This window comes from Typopeltis vanoorti, chromosome 8, assembly GCF_054136105.1.
Source record: "Typopeltis vanoorti isolate ZY-2024b chromosome 8, IOZ_Tvanoo_1.0, whole genome shotgun sequence".
Lineage (NCBI taxonomy): Eukaryota > Metazoa > Arthropoda > Arachnida > Uropygi > Thelyphonidae > Typopeltis > Typopeltis vanoorti.
Window position 1 is genome coordinate 6,721,632 of NC_143556.1, and position 21,619 is coordinate 6,743,250.

Consider the following 21,619-nt stretch of genomic DNA (forward strand, 5'->3'; position numbering starts at 1 on the left):
ACATATATATATATATCATTATATCATGGTCACCTTCACCAACTGGAGAAAAGTGTGAAAACCCTCTTATAGTTACATCCTCTGATGAAAGGATTAGATCTAGAACTCTCGATCTTCACATGCCCTCCTTTACGTTCTGCCTGAGATAGTTATCTCTCAAGAATTCAAGAAATTCATTTTCCTTCCAAAATGCTATCTCTTCATTCCAATCTTTACCGCCATAATTAAAATCACCTACAATAATTACCCTTCCTTTGTTCACTGATCCAAGTTATTTATACATTTCTTCATCAGCACCCTCCACATTCCCAGGCCTATAACAATATCCAACTAAATATGTCTTCCTCTCAACCTCCAAGTTACACTACACTGCCTCATAACCACTGCCACTATTCCCCCTTTCCTGTCTACATTATGTGGACTTAATTCCCCTGCTGTAATCACCAGCATCCCCCTCCCTTCTTGCCCTTTCTATCCTCGCAGAAAGTACTGTATCCTTCCATTTCAGTTCCCATAACGATATCATCTTCATTCAACTATGTTTCACTTATTCCAATGATTTTGGGGCTAATAAACTCAATCACTGAAACCATTTCATTCCCCTTATTTCTGATATTTCTGGCATTTGTAAACAAACAGAGCAGTGCATTTTTAAGTCTATAGCCACTCCTATCCAAGCCATGTATTAGTTGTGATTTCCCAACTACATGTGCCCAATTACATCATCATCACATACCACATATATCTGCTCAGTCTCAACTTTTTCACCCACATTACAGTATACTGCATCTTCATACACATGTTGATTATCACTTTCAACATCCACTCTCCCTATGCCATGTTTCCCTGTCCACCAGAGATCCTCCTGTTTCCCTGTTCCTCTTGCATTCTCGTTCTCTCAACATCTCTCACACTACTACTGTATCCACTGCCAAGCCCAAGCACTTCTGTCTTTTCAGTACCACTTGTTTTTCCTTTCATCTCTTTTTTCTGATCTCTTGCACACATGCACTGTACTTCATCCAGCAACACTTTCTCCAGTACACTCACTCCAATGGCATTTAAATGCAACCCATCACGCCTGTATGATTTCATTCTTTCCTCAAACACATGCAAGATCCTACTTAAAATGAAAAAAAAAAAATTCGTCCAAGATCCCCTTTCTCTCCATTTTTTAATAATATGCCTCAGCAAGTCAATAGGAGTTCCACTAAGTTATTATTAGTACTCTATTGTCCTTTGTAAAACATTGCCTTTGAGTGAAAACTATTCCAAGAAGGAGAAGTAAATAATAAGAATAAGAAGAACAGTAAAAACAACATTGATTTCTTTGGAAAATATAATTTCTTGCATTAATTTTTGTTACTAAAATGGCACTTTATATTATGTTACATTCTAAGTTTTTTTAAGGTGAAAAAAGTGCTTAGAAGGTCATTTTTGATTAAATAAAAAACTCTGTTTTGTCAAGTCTGCAGCTGCTAGCCAGCTAGTGAAATCTACTTGTCATGAGTGAGTGTATTTTTCGAGCCGTGTGTGTGCGTGAGTGCATGCATTATGTGTATGTGCATGAATTGCTTGGAAAGATGTCAACAGACACCATGGTGTCTATTGACTTCTTTCCAAGCACCTACCTTAATAAGATCTAGGACTTCCTTTTCTGTGATAGGATATGCGATAGGAAAGTATGCCCCATAGGATGCCGAAGCCATAGGATGGCTTCAGCATCCTATGGGGCATACTTTCCACAAGCGTACGATAGCGATCAATGGGAATTTTGGACCATTCTTTCTGTAGGCACGTAATGAGGTCATGGACTGTTGTAGGTCAGATATCGCTTAACCTCACCCGATGCTTCAGTTCATCCTTAAGATGTTCAATTGGGTTGAGATCAGGGCTCTGTGGAAGGCATTCAAGTGTGATGACGTTCATGTCCACAAACCATGCAATTACAGCAGCAGCATTATGACACAGTGCATTTTCTTGCTGAAAGAGACAATGGTCAGTTCCATAGAAACACTACAAAGTAGAAAGTATTTGCACTGTCCAGAATGTTCAGACACCTCTGAGTACAATGTTAGTGGCACTACAAACATAGCTCCAAGGCTAAACCAGAAAATATGGGACCATACCATCAAAATTGCTCCAAATTTCCTAGTTGGGATTACAAACTCTGGTAATAGATGTTCACCATACATCCGACACACTAGTCCATCTCATCCTGAATTTCATAATTCAGAATGAGATGAATTAGTGGCACGAAAAAAAAGTTCCATGTGTAATATCTAGAGCAGGGTTTCTGGATTATATATATAATAGTTTTAAGGGGACATGTGCATTAGCTGTTTAAATAACTTTCATGGCTTACACGTAACAAATTATAGAAAATTTTATTCGAAAACTCCAATATATTTCATCCAACATTACTTGTGCATCATTGGGGAGGTAGACTGTTTACTGCAGCAGACCTCTGGTTATTTTTATAATTTGCAGTGTATCTTCTGAACTTCAACTTTCGATATCCAGCCACCCCAAGATCTCTCCCTTCCTTCCTTCTTCCACTTTTTCCAATGGAATTCCAATAGTGAAGTATTCTCTGAAAAGCAACATCATCAGCATTATTTCTAATAACCTTTCAACACTTCACACCATCTGCAAACAAATGAATATCTCCCTGCAATCCAGTGATATTATTATTACCACCCTAAGACCCTGTGGTGTCAAAGACTCATTTAGGAGGTCCTTTTGTCATACACACAGCTCTTCATACTGTGCCTTAAACACACTTAAGTTCTCTGCAGACACCACATTCTCAAGCGACGCATTCCAATCATTCACAACTCTGCATGCAAACAACTACTTCTTACCTCCCTGCTCACACCCTCTTTATACAGCTTCCAGATATAACCTCTTGTTCTCCTCTGATCACCCACCATTTTATGAAAAACCTATTCAACATTGATCCTATAACAACCCCTTACCAACTTCTAGGACTCTATCATATCATCCCCTTCTCCTATCAACTGTAAATTGCATCTTCTCAACCTTTCTTCATATTTGACATTCCAGAGATCAGAAACTATCTTAGGCAGTTGCCTCTGGACCATTTCCAACATCTCTTCATCCTGTTGAAAACTCGGTGACCAAATCTGTGCAGAGTAGTCTATATGTGGTCTAATCAGAGCCTTATACAATGGAACAAGAATCTCTTTACTTCTACAAGTCAGTATCCTCCACATCATTCCCACAATTCATTGTGCTGTCCTCACAATTTTGGCAATGTGTCCTCAAAATTTTTGACCCTTTCAACCATCCCCCAAGATCTCTTATTTCCTCCACCTCCAACAATATATCCCCACCAAGCATAAATTCTTCTTTCCATCTTTGTTTTCCAAATTTTAAAACCTTGCAACATTGAACTGGCATTTCCATGTTCGTGCACTCAATTTCTTCAAGTCTTCTAAGACCACAACATCTTCTCCATCTTCATAGTTTGCTCTAACTTTGCATCATTTGCAAACAACTGAATATCCCCATCCAAATCTTTGTTAATATCATTAACATACATGTTAAACAGCAATGACCCTAAAACAGACCCCTGAGGCACACCACTAGTGACTTTCCTCTGCTGGGATATTGTTCCCCCATACACAACTTGCTGATACCTATCAGATAGCCAGTCTCTGATCCAATGCACTAATTCAACCCCATCCACTCTGGTTTGACTCTCAAATTATGATGTGGTAATCTATCAAAAGCCATTGCAAAATCTAAGTGTACTGCTGTGTATCCATCTCCTTTGTCCACTGAAGCAGTCACCTTGTTGTAAGTAAGTAGATTATAAAAAACATGACCTCCCTTTAGCAAATTCATGCTGTCCATCAAAGATAATACCATTATTGTAAACCAAATTCTGAATCCTGATTCTTACCAGCCTTTTCATCACTTTCACTACAACACCTGACACACAGATAGGCCTATAATTTGATGCTTGAGTTCTGTCACCTCCCTTGTGAAGTGGCACAATCTTGCCCTCCTTCCATACCTTTGGAACTTGACCCACTGCTAGACTCATATTAAAAAAAAAAATATGTCAAGGCAGATGCCAACTCCCTGGCACATTCCTTCAAAATACATGGTGATATGTTATCAAGTCCCACATCCTTATTCATATAGAATCTGCATAATTCTCCATGTATGTCTTCCTCACTCACAGTCAGTCTCTCTCTCCCCTCCTCCTCATCAACTGCTTTCAAACTCTCCATGATGTCATTTCACAAGAATGAAAGATTTTTATGAACTGCTCATTAAGTATCTCCACTATATATTCTGCAGCAGTTGTTCTTTTACCATTTTCTGTAATCAGTGACATCTTTCCATAATCATTCTTTTATTTTTGCTGGCTACATATCGAAAGAACTCCCTAGGATTCGTTTTGGCTTCATTAGCTAAGTACTGCTCATACTTCACTTTTGCTACCATTACCAACCAAGTCGTCATCCTTGCCTGTTCTTTGTAATCCTCATGGAATTGATTATTACTACTCTTATGTTTCCTCCATAATGACTTTTTTATTTGTATCATATGCTTAATCCCTTCATTCATCCAATTAACACCAACCTTATTAACCTTTTGACTCTTTTAATACATTAAGACATTGCTTCTACTAGATAGTTCTTGAATATCCCCCAAGCTATACTGATATCCTGTCCAGCTAACTCCTCCCATACTACACCTGCAAGCTGTCTCCTGAGCTCCTCATAATCACCAGCCTTGTAGTTCCACATACATCCTTTCCTCATAGAGAGCCTCACGCTGCTGGCAACCACCAACTGGAAGGTGATTTGACATTTCATTTATAATTACATCCTCTGATGTAATGACCAAATCCAAGACCCTCAGTCCTCGTGTGCCCTCTTACTGTCTAAGATAGTTGTTATTCAAAAATTCAAGAAACTTGTTTTCTTTAGTTTTATTTGCTATCTCTTCATGCAAGTCTATATTGCCATAATTGAAATCGCCCATAATGATCACCTTTTCTTATTTACTTGGCTAATTTGATTATACATTTCATGGTCACTACCATGCACATTACCAGGTCTATAACAACATCTGACTAAATATTTCATTCTGTTCACTTCTATCTCACACCATACTGCCTCAAAACCACTGTCACTATTTTCTTCTTGCATCTCTACTTTGTGTGGACATAACTCTTTCTCTATCAACAATAGCACAGCCCCCTCCCTGTTTACCCTTTCTATCTTCACAGAACACATCATACCCTTCCATCTGTATTCCTGTTAGGATGTCATCCTCATCCAACCATGTTTCACTTTATTCCAACATTTCTTGGGTGAACAGACTCAATTAGTGCAACCATTTAATCACCTTATTTCTTACACCTCTAGCATTTGTATATAGACATAGCAGCCCATTCTTGGATCTGTAGCTAGTTCCGCTGATACTACCTTATTTGATGTGACTTCTTTGTGCTTAACTTGTGCCATTTCTTTTTTTCCTTATTCATCTTAGAACTTTCTTCAAAACCAACTGTTTTCCCTTGATTCCAGGTCATCATCCCCTTGACTTTTTGTCTACACATGCATTCACATCTGCATTACTCACACTTTGTTCTCCTGTCCATCCTGAGCCTTCCCGTTTCCCTGTCTGTCTTGCACACCTGTTTTCTCATTCTGTGATGCCAGTCATGCCATTCATTCATTCATGCCAGTCATGCCATCCAGCCATACATAACCACCTGTACAATCTGTCCTATCTTACTCTCCCATTCTTCCACATCGCTTCCCACTTGATCAGATTCATTCTCTGCACTCACTTCTCTACTTATCAGGAGCAGTCTCTCCAAATAACTCACACCAAAAACAGTCAAATAGAGTACATCACTCTAATATAGTTCACTTCTTCCTTCAAACTCATTCCGCACATTAACAAACTGCACTCCTTCTCCTCACACATTTCCACTAGCATATTATTATTAAGAGAGACCTCTAGGGAGTCGGGGACTCATCGAGAAAGGCCACATACTACATGCACCAGCTATTATACTTATTCTTGAATTCATTCACACAACTTGCACTCACAACATTCAATGGCAATCCATTCCAATCACACCACCCTATGATATAAAAATCTAGCCCTCACCCCCTTCTTAGCGGCATTAATTCTCAACTTCCAAGGATACTTCTTGTTCTTTCTCTTTCCCCATCCTCAATAAGTTGAAAAATTGCATCAACTGAAATCCTGTATGACCCTTTCAGAAGGTTGTAAGTCTCAATCATATCACGCCTCTTTCTCCTGTTTGCTAGTGTCTGCAGTCTACAAATTCTCAGTCTGTCGTCATCATCAGTAGTTCATAATCCTGATATCATTTTTAATACTCTCCTTTGCACTCTCTCCAATATATCTGAATCACAACAGAAATCTGGAGACCAGACCTGCGCATAGTAGTCCAAGTAAGGTCTTATCAACAGCTTGTAAAGAGGCAAAATGCAATCCTTATGTTTATATGTGAATGTTCATTTCAGCATTGCAATTATCTTTTGAGTTGTTGCAATCTTTGTTACATGACCTTTGAACTTCAACTTCCTATCTACTAACACTCCAAGATGCCTAGCCTCATCAGTTTCTTCAAGCATAATCCCATGAATAATATAAAATTTGATGTCTAATCATGCCGAAGTTCATGACTTGATATTTACCGGGATTGAACAGACATCCATTTTCCATGCTCACAATTCCAGCCTATTCAAATCATTTTGCAGGTACTGCATATCAGCAGCATTCCTGATTATCCTACTTATCTTTGCATCATCAGCATATAGCTGTATATTGCTTGCCAAATCCTTCTCAGTATCATTAATGTGTAGATTGAATAACAGTGGTCCAAGCACTGATCCTTGTGGTGCACCACTGATTACTTTAAATCTTGCAGACTCACATCCTCCATATACCACTTTTTGATATCTGTCTATCAGCCATCCTCTTATCCACACTAATATTCTATAACCCAAACCCATATTCTCCAATTTATGCAACAGTCTGCCATGGTGTATTATGTCAAAAACCTTATCAAAATCCAAATATGTCATGGTGTATCCATTCCCCTTGTCTAGTTCAATGGTAACATTGTTATAGAATGGGAGCAAGTTGCTAAAAACTCATGTTGCTCATTGCTGAATTTCTAAATGTCAGCCCTAACCAATTTTTCAAAAATCTTCACCACTGCTCGATACGAAATGATCGATAGTTGAATACATCGGTCTTTGCACCACCCTTATGCAATGGAATTACCATACATTCTTTCCATTCCTGCAGAATCTTCCCTGTTCTGAGATTCATATTAAACAGCCTGGTCAAAGGAATAGCCAGTTCAGCTGAAAACTATTTTAGCACACATGCTGATCTTCTATCAGTCTGTATTGCTGAAGTATCATTCAGTTTGTGCAAAATCTCTAATACCTTGTCCTCATACACCTGAGTTTCTTCGTTCAGTGAAGAGGTAGCAGTGAACTCGATGTCACATACACCAGGTTGATACCTTTTAACAAAATGGGCATTCATTAGTTGAACAACTTCTTCTGCATCTGTAACCCTCATGCCATCTGTATTTAGAAGAGTTATTCTTTCGTATTCATTCTTTCTTTTACTTGCAGCATATCGATAGAATTCTTGTGGGTTGTCTTTAGCACGCAAAGCCAGTTTCATTTCATATTCAGACTTTTCTTTCCATACAGCAGTTGTGACTATTCTAGCCTGCTGCTTATAATTTTCATAATGCACATCATCCTCGTGCATATGGTATTCCTTCCACATCATCCTTTTCTTATGAGTCTCTTTCTTAATATGAATAGACATCCATTTGACTCCTACCCTGTTTATTCTTTGAACTCTTGGGTATCGCATCATTTAAGTATTGTTTAAATGCTTCCCATTCACTGTCAATATTCTCCCCATCCATCAACTGATCCCAGTCCACTGAACTCAGTATACTCCTCAGTTGATCATAATTTCCTGCTTTGTAGTTCAGCATGTAACCTTTTCTGAATGGAATATTTATAGGCTTAGTCACTTGCCAAGTGAGTACTGCATGATCTATGTCACCAACTATAGGCAGAATAGTTATGTTTTTAACTGATATCATTCGTAATACTTGCTCTTCGCCTCATTGCACCACTGTCATACCTGGACAACACACTTATATCCTTTCCTATCACACTATCTTTTATCCATCTCAACAACCTCCTGATATCCAATCTGATGTGTTTTTTGTTCCCAGTCATATGTACCTATTACAACTACCAACTTTTTGCTTGCTAACTTCTCATATCTAATACTTCAATCACTCTACTCATTCTACCTTCAGGAAAACAGACCTTGTGCATTCTCTTGTCCAGCATACCTCTAATAATTGAATCACCATACAACGCCAGTCATGTTTCTTTCGTTGCCTCTTTTATATCATTATTATTTGTTTTCATCATATTCACTCTTCCATACATATCTGGAATTCTCTTAACTTCATCTGCATCTATTTCATGTCTTGCCTTGTCTTAACCAACTGAAATTTCAAATCTTGTGTCACATTTTCACTCTCATTCACTCTCCCAATTTTATTGTCAACAAATATGTGCTTGTTCACAGTCAATGCTGCCCTTCACAGTACCTTTAACTGCACTTTGTTTTTTACCCTCTGCTACATTCATATTGCTTTCGCCCTTCTTACCATCGATTGTTAAGTTTATCAGATTGCTCATTATCTTTTTCAAAACTTTTTTACTTTTTTTTTGCTACTCTTTTATGTCTGTCTTTTCTATCAGACTAGCACTCATCCTCCTCGCATTCTTACTACTGACATTTTAGTTATCAACACATTAGCACTCATCAAGCCCTCATTCAGCTCACACTTTGCACACACCTCCTTCCATCTGCCTCAAATATTCATAATTTATCTATATAATTGAACGAATACATTTAGAACACCTCACATTTCACGAAATGACTGAAATCAAAATTAAATTACTGCACGGATGGTGATGCTTCAGTAAGCATCACCATCTTTCCTTCAGAGGTTGCTATACGAAGCTCTAATTTTAACGAATCCATAAACAAACTAGCCCCCCCCCCCCACACACACACTAAAAACACTGCAAGCGCACAACTTTTACAGCAACTCTTACTCATAAACACACACTTATTTACAATTAATTATTCCAAAAAAATTTATCTGAAATGGGAGTCTTCTTTACACACCACTACTTCTCACACGACAGCACTCAACTCTATGGTAATCCACTTTTAGCCTTTCTGCTCCATGACACCACTCCCTTCATATTCAACTCTTTGATATTTATCAGAAAGTCAATTTCTAATCCAGTGCACTAACCTGATATCTGAACTCATATGTTGCAATTCAAACATGAGGTTTTCATGTGGCACTTAAATCTCTTCAAAATCCAGAAAAACTACAGTATATGCCTTTCCTTCATTTACTGCTCATGTTACTCTGTTATAAAAGGCAACTAGATTACTAAAACAATAACGAAACAAGAACCTTAACAAATCTAAACTGGTCTTTATAAATAATATTGTCCTAGCTGGCCATTTTCTGTAGAAAAGCTCTTACTAATGTTTCCCAAATCTTAACTACAGTGGGAGATATCCAAACTGGTTTAAAGTTTGATACCTTTCTGAGCAGTGTGTGTGGGTGTGGGAGGGGGTGGTAAGGTAGTCCATCGCACTATATTAACACGTTCGCTGCCACGCTACTTCGGCATGGTCTGTTCCCCTACGCCGAGCAATTTCACTTCTTCAACGTCAGTACGATAATCTCGTTTCCGGAGGTAAGCGTCCTACGAGTATACTCGTAGTTGGCTTGTACAGAGCATATACGGTCTATGAGAATACACAGTTTTGATGCTAGCCCCACAAGCCAAGCATTTTCACTTCTTCAAGGTCACTACAATAATCTCGTTCCCGGCGGTAAGCGTCATACGAGTATACTCGTAGCTGGCTTGTGAAGCAGGTTTACCCACTACGAGTATACTCGTAGTTGGCAGCGAATGTGTTAACCTCCTTCCTCTCTTTGGGACTTGTGCATTGCAAGACATTTATTAAACAGCCAGGTCAAATGCTTGGTTGGTTCTGTAGTACGTTTCTCTTAAAACACATGGCTAAATCCCACCTTGTTCCACTGCCTTACTGACATTTAGAGTGCTCAGCATTCAGAGCACTTCCTCTTCATTCTTTTCTAATCCTTCATCCCTCCTTTTCTCTTTAGAAATAGAGCCTGCTTTACCAGGGTGAATCATCCTAATAAATAATCATTAAATATTCTTACATTTGCATTGCTCCCAATTACCATCTCCACCCAGAAAGGTTGTCTGTTCATAATTATTTCTTCTTCTACTGGCCACATAGCAAAAACTAGTTGGGATTTTTCTAGGGTCATAACATAGTCTTCTCTTGTATTTTAATTTTTCTTTCTTTACTATACTAGTTACCTACTCTCTTTCTTTATATGCCTTCCATTATCTCTTTTTCATCTACAATTCCTGTTTGATTTTTAGTCATTTATTTTAATCCAAATTGCTTTTTTTCTTCATTCTAGGTATATAATCTCTTATTGCTGTTAACAAATATTTCTCAACTAGCTCTCATGCACTATTGATCTCTCTTCCTTCAAATTATTCTTTCATCTGTTGTACTGTTCCAAGTGGTTCCTAAGTCTATTTATAATCCTACTTATCTTATAATTCCATATAAATTTCTTCTTTCATTCTCCAAGTCAGAACTACCTGATCATTTCACCAGTTGAGGGAAAGTATGATATCTGTCACATATAGATCCTCTGATGCTGTGACGAAATCTAGACCAAACTCTTGATCCATGTGTTCCTTCCACCACATAGTGGCTATGACCTCCACCCCCCCCCCAAGAATTCTACAAATTCAGTTCTGTTACTGGATGCTGTTCTGCCTAGCTTACAATGCTATAGTTAAAGCCCTCCCCCTCCCCATAATGACCACTAGTTTTGCATTTTCCTAAATATTTTCTACTCATCACAATTTTTATGTCCTGCTTTATAGCAATAGCTTGTTAAATATCCCATCTTATCCACATCTACTTCACACTGTATACTCTCCAAGCTATCATTGGCATTTCTTCTCTGATTCTACACCCCTGAGAGTACACAGTTCATCTTTTACCATAAGTAACACCATTCATCCCATTTACCTTCTCTATCCTGCCAACATAAGCTATATTTTTTAGTTTCTACCCTTGTAACAATCTTCAGACAGAGTCAGTCAGTGCAACTAACTCATTGTCTTTATTCCTGATGCTCCTGACATTTGTTATATAGAAACCAATGCACTGTCTGTATTTCTGTAATGATTATTACCTTCTACAGACTCCACTCACCTCTGTAATAAAGCATACATTCTTTCATCTTCCAAGTTGTTATCTCCATATGATGCTACACTTGCCATTCTAGTTTCCTTGCTGTAATACACACACTTGCCCATAAAACAGTCTCCAAATCTCTGAATCTTATGTTCAAATGTAATCTATCTCTTGCATACAGCTCCCTTCTGTCATCAAATGCACTCAAAGCATCCATGTATTCCAGATGCCTCTACCTACACATTCTTGCTGTCATATCTCATCACTATTCTTGTCCTCCATTCTGCACTATCATATCCATGACTATTTCACCCCCACCCCAAGTTTTCTGCTATACAATCCACGACATCCATTTCATATCTCTTGTTGTATAATTCACATCACCTCTCATCTCATTTATGCCAACTATCACTATCATCTCATCTACATTTTTGCCTCACTTCATTACTATTTCCGTACTATGTTGTTCCTACAGGCAAGCACTCAAACATTACTGTATAAAACCCGAATCATCAGTCATTGATTTACAATTACAAAAAATGTAAATGAAAGAAATGTTAAATTCGCATGCAAAAGAATTGTATGTTCACCTCTTTCAGTTTTTTTCAGGATGTTAAGTTTTGTATTCAAATCTTCAAATTTTTAGAAACACTAGTTTTGCTATTTAAATTAAGGGGATATTAAATCCCACATTGTTTTAAAACCGAATAAGAAACTCAATGATTGGAATCAGAGAGTTTCATGCCGAATATATAGTAAACAATAAAACTAGTAAACTTTTATAGTTTACTATATATTCGGCATGAAACTCTCTGATTCCAATCATTGAGTTTCTTATTGGTTTTAAAATAATGTGGGATTTAATATCCCCTTAATTTAAATAATGTTTATATCGCCGAAATGAAGCCTATTGCCTCTTTATATTTAAGTAACTAGTTTTGCTTTTATTTAAAATAGATTCACTGGTTTGTAATTCTATGGAGTGAATTTGAAGGAAAGTTGGAATGGTTTTAATATTGATGGATTGCCTTTGAATGGGTTTGGTGGTGGGCATTTAGAAAGGCTATTGTTTTCTGAGAAGGCAGAGTTAAGAAGTTAATGTAGTAAATGATCAGAGTCTACTTATGAAACAGGATAACACAACTAAACAGATTGTACGACAGGAAGAAGATGGATATGAGGCTGAAGATATGGTTGCAAAAGCTGATGGAATGCTTAAAGGTGAAGATGAGAGAGGCAGTAACAGAAACCACAGTCGGGATCAGGGAAATGGGATCAGACCAAGTAGGGAATGTAGGAAGTGGATAAGATTTGAGATTTAGTAGGGTTGGTTGATAGTAGACTGAAACCACACTCTTATATAACATCCATGGAAGTTATATAAGAGTGTGGTTAAGAGGTGATGTGAGGAGTAAAATTTTTACATGGAGAATTGTCAGTGAGTGGAATGCATTATCGGAATATGATGTTAATTTTTAAAAAAATATTATTATTATGTGACACCTCCAAGGAGTCCATAGACTCATTGAGGGAGGGCACTTGCTCTACAATTCTGTCTCCACCACTCAATCCACCAACTACAATGAACTGCAACTACACCAATGCCATCTACCACCACCACTAGTAGTTTCACAGACAATCACAAACATCCATGCCCACAGCAGGATTCGAACTCGGAGCCTTTTGGCTGGAGAATGGATACACTAACCATTTGGCCAACCAGGCTGGCTTAAATGTAGACAGTGTTAAGGATTTTATGATTCAGTACAATGAATATGTTTCAGTTGAATGACCCTCCCATGATGAGTCTGGCAACTCCATCGAGGCTGCAATAATAATGAAAGTAGTGAATACTGTTTTGATTTTATACTCACAAACAATTTTTGTGAGTTAATAGAAATAGTGCTGATATAAAGAAGAGTAATAAAATCTTTGATTTCCTTATTAACAGAGGTACTTTGAGTGGTATGTTGGTTAAAAATCTTGAGAAAGTGTATTTATTTTAGCTGTGTTGTAGAAAGATGTTTTTTTTTAGAAATTGGAGTTCTTTAGATAATTTATTGGTAATGAGATGCCGGGTTCTTTCAAAAATGATACCTACTTTTAGAATCCTACATAACTCTACAATCTTTTATTCTTTGTTTTGTCTATTAGTTTTTTTTTTATTTTTTATAGACTCGAATAAGTCTTAGGTAAGAAAGACAAAACCTTGTGTAATTCATTAAAGTTCAGTTCTGGTTTGCTACCTTATAAACTGTGATATATTTATTCATGTACTGGCATAGTTTACATTCATGTATTTATTATTATTAAGTGAGACCTCCAGAGAGTCGGAGACTCATCGAGGAAGCCCATATATTGCGTACACCGACTGTCATTCTTGTTTTGAATTTATTCACATTCCCTGCCAAAACCTCCAAAGGGAATCCATATCTCTTAACCCTTTCTTTACTGCATTCATTCTCAATTTCTATAGATTTCCTCTCATCCTTCCCCACACTCCATAAAATGTAAATGAATCATATTACTCCTCTTTCTCCTGTTTGCTATTTTCACATACCTACAATTCCAGCCTGTTCAAATTATTCCTGATTACTCTCCCTGTCTTTGCATCATCAGCAAATAGCTGTACATCACCTCTCAAATATTTCCCAATGTCATTAACATAAAGTTTGAATGATAATGTATCAAGAATTGATATCTGTGGAACACCATCGTTTACCTTAAATCTTGCAGACTCACATTCTCCATACACCCTTTTGATATCTATCAATCAGCCATCCTCTTTATACAACAGCTTTCCATAAGAAGCATTAACAAAATCTAAGTATTGTGTATTTATTCCCCTTGTGTAACTCAACAGTAACATTATTATAAATTGTGAGCAAGTTGCTCAACATGACCCTCCCTTAGTAAACCCATACTGTTCATTGCAAAGTAAAGATTGTCTCTCAACCCATTTCTGTATATGAACTCTTACTAACTTTTCCCAAACCTTCACTACTTTAGAGATGCTGGTAGTTCGATAGTTAGGCACATCAGTCTTTGTACTATCCATGTGCAATGGTATTGTTGTCTATTCTTTTCACTCCTGTAGAATCTTCGTATTCTGAAGGTCAAATTAAATAGCCTAGTCAAGGAAACAGCCAGTTGATTTGAATGGTCTTTTAGACTCTATGCTCATATCCCATCACCTCCATTTACTGAAAGAAACAGACAGTTTTTTCTTTCATATTCCGACTTAGCTTTCTGTAACTCTTTATAATTTTCTTAATTGACATCATCCTTATGCATATATTTTTCCTTCCACGTCATCTTTTTCTTATGAATCTCTTGCTTAATAAGATTTCACTTCTCTATTTATTCTTCAAACTCTAGAGACACATTTTGATATTGCATCATTAATGTATTTTCTATTCAAACGGTCCTTCCATTCAAACGATACCATGCACAGAACTAGTTTACTCATCAACTGGTCATAACTTCTTGCTTTGTGGTTCAGCAGCATGTAACCTTTTCTGAATGGTATATCCATAAACTTAGCCACTTCCAATGTCAGTACAGCATGATTCACTGTTACCAGCCAGAGGCAGAACTGTCATGTTTTTTTAACTACCCCCTCCCCTCTGATGCTATAATTAGATCTAACACTCTTTTACCTCGAGTTCCTTCTGTGACATGAGAAAGTTGTCTTGCAACAGGTCAATACATTAGGTTTCATTCTTCTCGTGAAATTTCACTCCTATCCAATCATTACTCAGATTTGGCAATGCATTTCTTCGTCACTAGCAACCTATCTACTGGATCTGTAACAGCACCTTACTATGGATTTGATCTTGTTTGACACCTCACACCAGAAGGCTTCAAACTTGCTGCCAAAGGGAAATTTATTACTAGTATTGCTACTAGTACAAACCCTCTCCTCTGCTATCCTGCCTATCCTTCCTAAAAATACTGCATCCTTTACATCCAGTACCAGTTAGTATATTTGAATCTGATGGTCAGGTCTCACTAAGACCATAATCTGCTCACCAAGGCAAACAGACTATCTGTTTGTTTCTGATGCTCTTTGGCATTCATGTGCAGACAATATATGAGGTGCATCCAGAAAGTAAGGGTCCGTTCAGAATTTACTGCCAAATAAGATATGGGAGTGGGATTATGCATGGTAGCATAGAGTGATTCATTAGCTAGCTGTTGATCATTTTACGTTCATCACATTATCATTTGTTGTCTTCTACAAATAATTCATAATGAGTGCTGAAATAAAAAAATCCTGCCAGTTGTGAGGTTCATGGTGTGATACAATTTTTGTTGGTGTAAAATAATAGTGTCACAGAAATTTACCGATGGCTGTGTAAGATTTACAGGCTTAACAGAATGAGTGACAGTAAGGTAGGCAAATTGTGTCATTTGTTTAAAGAAGGGCACGACAATGTACATGATGAAGAACACACTGGCTGACCAAGTGCGGTGATAATGATTTGGTGGAAACAGTAAAAAAAAAATTCATAAATTATTGCTTCACAGTTACAGAACTTTCTTTTGAATTTGAAGTTTCACATTCAGTCATTTATGAAATTGTGACAGAAAAGCTGGGGTATAAGAAATTGTGTCAGATGAGGTACCAGAAATGCTGACCGATGTGCACAAACAGCATGAGTAGATTTAGCTGAAAAATTTTTGAAGCATTACTAAAATGATGGAGAAGAACTTTTTCTTGTATCATGACTGGTGATGAAATGTGAATTTGTACACAGACAACACCACTCAATGAAGTGGAAGCATTCATCATCTCCAATAGCAAAATAATTCAAACATGCACTGTCAGTAAAAAAAAAAAAAATGTCGACCATTGTCTTCTGGGGTTGAAAAGGGACCTTGATCATCAATTTTATTCAGCAAGGAACCACAGTTAATGCTGATGCATATTGTGAAATGCTGAAGAAACTCAAATGAGCAGTTCAGTTCAAAAGATGAGGAATGCTGTCATCAGGGATCATGCTTTTGCATGTCAACATGCAAGTTCACACTGTAGCTTGAATTGTCCAGCAAATTCAGAAGTTTGGGTGGAACTTTCAGACCACCCACCTATAGCTTCAACCTGACACTCAGTGACTACCTCATGGTTCTTGAATATAAGCAGTGGATCCCATCTCAGCCCTTTGAAGAAGATGAGGAACTGAAGAAAAGCATGACTCAGTGGTTGAACTCACTGACAGCAGACTTTTTTGATGTGGGTATGAAGAAGTTCGTGCTGCATTACCAAAACTGCCTGGAAGTCAATGATGACTATGTGGAAAAATAAAGTATATATATATATATATAGGTATTTTAGCATATAACTTTTTTTCCTTCTCTATCAGGTATTTTTTTTTTTTTTAATTCTTGACTGGACCTTTCTTTCTTGACTGGACCATTGCACCCGTAACTTGCTGTGTGTGATATATAACCCGATGTGTTTTCAGGTGCTTAAGTAGAATGAAGGAATCTATTGACAAGTTTCTTGAAATGATGAAGGTTGTATCACTGGGGTACATGGTATTGGGAAGGCTGTTCTAAAGGACAGGGGCTAATGGAATAAAGAAGGACAGAAGTTAGTTTGACATGTTTTGAGTTGAAGTGTTATAGATGCTTGTGTTCTTATAAGATTTAGAAGAAAATAGAGAAATGGTTCAGAGGAGCATTGTTCATAAAGGTACCTATAAAGCATAATGCTGAAACAGATTGCCTATAAGAGAGTGACTGGAGGGTGTCCGTGAGATAAAAGATACCTTATTAGGTAGATTGACCTTTTCAGTATACAATACAGAATTCTTTAGTGAATTTTGAGTGCACCATCCAAAATGTGAGAACAGTATTTTAATGTGGATTATGAATGTTGAAATCTCCAAGGAAGGTTAATCTGTCTCTTTCTGGGTAGGTACACAATATGCAATTGGTTTTCAGAGATAAATAAATAAAACAGCCAGTATAGGCATGAGAATTAGGAGATCAGTAAAGGCAGCCACAAATGAAAGCAGCAAAATGATGTAAGGATGAACCACCATAGCAGGCAGTATGCATGTTCTAATGTGGAAAGTCGATGTGAAGTCGATGATCAACAGCAGCACATAAATCTTGATGCTACTTACCCTGCCAGGTTGTGCCTAGAGGGAGTCTGAGTATAGCACCTTGCAGTTGGTACTGTCAAGGCCATGCTTGAAGTCTGGGCACTCCCTGTGCCCAGACTTCAAGCATGGCCTTGAATTAAATTCCAATTTGAATTAAACCCCAAATGTTGATAAAGTTAATGTGGAAGTGGTTTCTGTATAAAATATTATTTTGTTGTATTTTTGATATTTTTTGAAATTTTTTTTTGTTGATTTTTGTGGGATATTTTATTTTCACCAGTGATGCTATCCTAGTGCAGGAATACATCTAAAATCTTTAAGTATATATAGGGATATGCAGCAAGGGTGAATCATTTGTGAACATAACCACACAGGGAGTGCCCAGACTTCAAGCATGGCCTTGACAGTACCAACTGCAAGGTGCTATACTCAGACTCCCTCTAGGCACAACCTGGCAGGGTAAGTAGCATCAAGATTTATGTGCTGCTGTTGATCAGTAAGGCTCCCAAAGTATCTCAAACAGGTTTGGTCTTGAATGAAGGAACTGCTGGCTTCTTAGTTAACACCAGAGAGTATCGAGTGCATTCAGCAAACCTGTCCACCCAATCATGTATTCTAATGGAATACAAACTGGTCTGTAATTCAGTGAGTCTACCTTTGTATTTGTGTAGAGATAACACACAGCAGGTGGCCATGTGTCATTGCTGCTGTAATGACAAATCATGACAGTAGCCACTTTGTGTCTCCAATAAGCACAGTACAGTACTTTATTTCTGGATCGGTAACCTATCCTCTCAGCTGTTACTTTTTCACCCTTGCCCTTGGCCATTTCTCTCTGTCACCACCTATCCCCTGTATTTTCCTTGATGAAACACCATCAAGAGGAAGAAGCTGTGTCATTTATAATTTTTGATGAAAGTGAGTTATTTTGTAGATGGAAGTTTTTCTGCCAGATCCACAGAATTTTCACAATTTGGAAAGGATTTAAAATTAATAAGTTATTATCAAAGAAAGAGCCATATATCTTTTGGTGTATGTTCACAAATATCCATGCCACAGTGTGATTTGTATTCTGTGCCATTCTGTGTTCTTGACTTAAATTTATAATTTGGATAAAATAAAAATAAATTCTCTAATACCTTTTATTCCCCAAAGGGAAGAGGCAGAGCTCCTTTAACCCTAATTACTTTTGAAGACAAGTAGGCAGACAGTCTTCATCCTTCATTCTTGGCTGATAAGTCCAAGCTATCATTGAACTAAGGCTTTCTTGTGAGATAGTACAGAGACAGATGCCACCATCTTATGGCCTAAACAACTAGCACTCATATTATTGTCTGTAATAATGTGAGTTCTACGGTCGATTTTTGAGATATTGAGCTAAAAATCTGAATTTTCAGGAGAGGAAATACTGCTTGCTCATGCCAGATATTAACTAATTTATGGATCAACCAAAGAAAGGCCTAGAAAAAATTCCTCTGTTTAGAGAGAAGAATTAACCTTATAACAATCTTTCTTTGGACAGCCAAGTACTATGAAAGTAAATGCCATTTCCACAAGACACCAGTTTGGATATGTTGCAAATTTTAAAAATAGAATACAGTAGCTTTGATATCTTGTGCATCTGTATTATATCTACATTGTAAAGTTATGTTTTCATTATTATAGGTGAAGAGAGGGGAAAGAAATTACTAGAAATAACTCTGCAAATAAGTATGGTATTGTAATCAATCAAAAAAAATCAAAATCAGCTAATGCCTTTTACTTTGTTATAGGGAGTAGACAAGGCCTTTAAACTCTGTCTAACTTTTGGAGACTGAGTGGGCAGTTCAATCTCCACTGGTAACCAATCAGAGATAGCTAGCCCATGTCTATCACTAATTACAGATGACACCAATGAAGAGATAGGCAAACAAGTACTGCCATCACTTGGTACCTAACCATAACAGGATATGTTACTGTCTGAAATAATGTGGGTTCTATGGTCGATTTTCTTGAGTTTACAGGATGAAAAACCTGCTTCTGTGACAGAGATCAACTCACTTGGGAACTGGTTGAAGATAGGCTTAGAAAACGTTCTTCCAATTGCCAACTAGACTTGAACTCAAGTCTGCGTTCGGGAGCCTAATGCAGAAGATGCAAATGAGGCTACTGGTATTGTATATAATTTATTTTATTATGATGTTGTATATAATTTATTTTGTCATGAATTTTAATTTAATTTATAAATAAAAACTTATCTGAATATTTATTTCTTGATTTTATTCCAGATTATACCTAATCAAATTAATCCAAGTGTAGCACAGTTTCACCTGAAACATTCAGTTGTTACTTTATTAAATAAGCATCCAAGCTGGGACAAGCTGCGCATATTAGAAAAGCATTTTGACAAAAGAAACAATCTGATGCCCCAAAGTATTAGAAGTTGGTTTCAGAGTATGTGCGATATATTATATCATACAAAGCAGTTTCCTCAGATACAAGGAGTACAACATGTATGTTTATTACTTTCTTTGGTAAAGTAGATTGCAGATTGATGTATACTAATTAGATAGTTTATTATAAATTATTATTTAAACAGTTGTTATAGAATCTGTTTTATATTAAAATGCAGCATAAATTTGTTTCTGAGTAGAGAGTATCTATAATACGAGGAATATCCAGAAAGTAAGTTCTGTTTTTAAACATTTTCACTGCAGATCTTTAATTGCAATGGTGTGCATGTGTGCTAAGTTTGTTGATTCCTTTGCAAGGCATTGTTGCCATTTTCAGACATTCTCGCAGTGCGTATGATTCTTGGTATGTGTTTATAATGTCTAAGAAAATTGAATCATCCTTTGCATGTAAAATCGAGTATGTACTGCCAAACCCTTAAGAAACTGCATCGTGCGATCCAGAATAAACGACGTGGCATGCTTTCCAGGGGCGTTGTTTTGATTCATGATAACGCCTACTCACACACGGCCAACGTAACACAACAACCTCTCACCACCTTCGACTGGGAACAATTCCATCATCCCCTATATAGTTCTGACCTCATGCTAAGCGACTTTCACCTGTTCAAACATCAGAAATCTTTCCTTGGTGGCTGGCAGTTTCAAGATGACGAACAAGTCAAAGAAGCAGTCAATACATGGTTTGCGACAGTATATAGTTGTATACCTTCTATGACGAAGGTATACAATTCTTGGTGCCCTACTATGATGTGCCTGAACAATGATGGACATTATCTAGAAAAGTAGTGAAATATGTCTGCTTTAATTTCCAATAAAGTTTTTTTTGTAAGTATATTTTTTTTTTTCTCTGACAGCCCATTGGAACTTACTTTCTGGATGTCCCTCATACATTCTTTAAATTGTAGTCATTGGCATGCTCAACATATGATAAATGAGTATTTTGTTGAACATTTCTGAGATCATTATTATTATTACCCCAAGATCTCATGGAGTCAGACTCATCTGGAAGGTCCTTTTATCACACACATAGCTCATGATACCGTGCCTTGAACACATTCAAACTCCTTGCAGACACCACACTCTCAGGCAAAACATTCCAATCATTCATAACTCTGCAAGAAAAAACCCTGCCTCTTACTCCCCTCCTCATACCCTCTTTATACAGTTTCCAGGGATGACCTCTGGTTCTCCCCTGATCTTCCACTATTTTCTGTAGAACTTCTCCAGCATTGATCCTATAACAACCCCTTACTAACTTGTAGGTCTCTATCATATCTCCCCTCTTCCTCCTGTCCACCAGACTCTGCAAATTACATCTTCTCAATCTTTCCTCATACTCGAAATTCCAGAGGTCAGAAACTACATTAGTCAATTTGGACCTTTGCAACATCTCTTCATCCTTCTGAAAACCAGGTGACCAAATCTGGGCACAATAGTCCATGTGTGGCCTAATCAAAGCCTTATACAATGGAACAAGAATGTCAATACTTCTACACATTAATGTCCTCTGCATCATTCCCAGAAGTCTTTGTATTTTCTTCACAATTTTGGCTGTGTCCTCTAAATTTCAGATCCTTATCCACTATCACCCGCAGATCTCTTATTTCTTCCACCTCCAACAATATATCCTCA

The 21,619-nt window shown here is 37.3% G+C and overlaps 1 protein-coding gene across 3 annotated transcripts in view; it reads left to right on the forward strand.

Moving 5' to 3' along the window:
- Positions 1-21,619, forward strand: part of LOC150103703 (cyclic GMP-AMP synthase-like receptor) — a 162,345-nt gene that overhangs the window by 43,344 nt on the left and 97,382 nt on the right. For all 3 annotated transcript variants that reach the window (XM_090396503.1, XM_090396504.1, XM_090396505.1), the window contains exon 3: positions 19,802-20,026. In XM_090396503.1, coding sequence (XP_090252629.1) covers positions 19,802-20,026 — 225 coding nt within the window. The remainder of the gene's footprint in view (positions 1-19,801; positions 20,027-21,619) is intronic.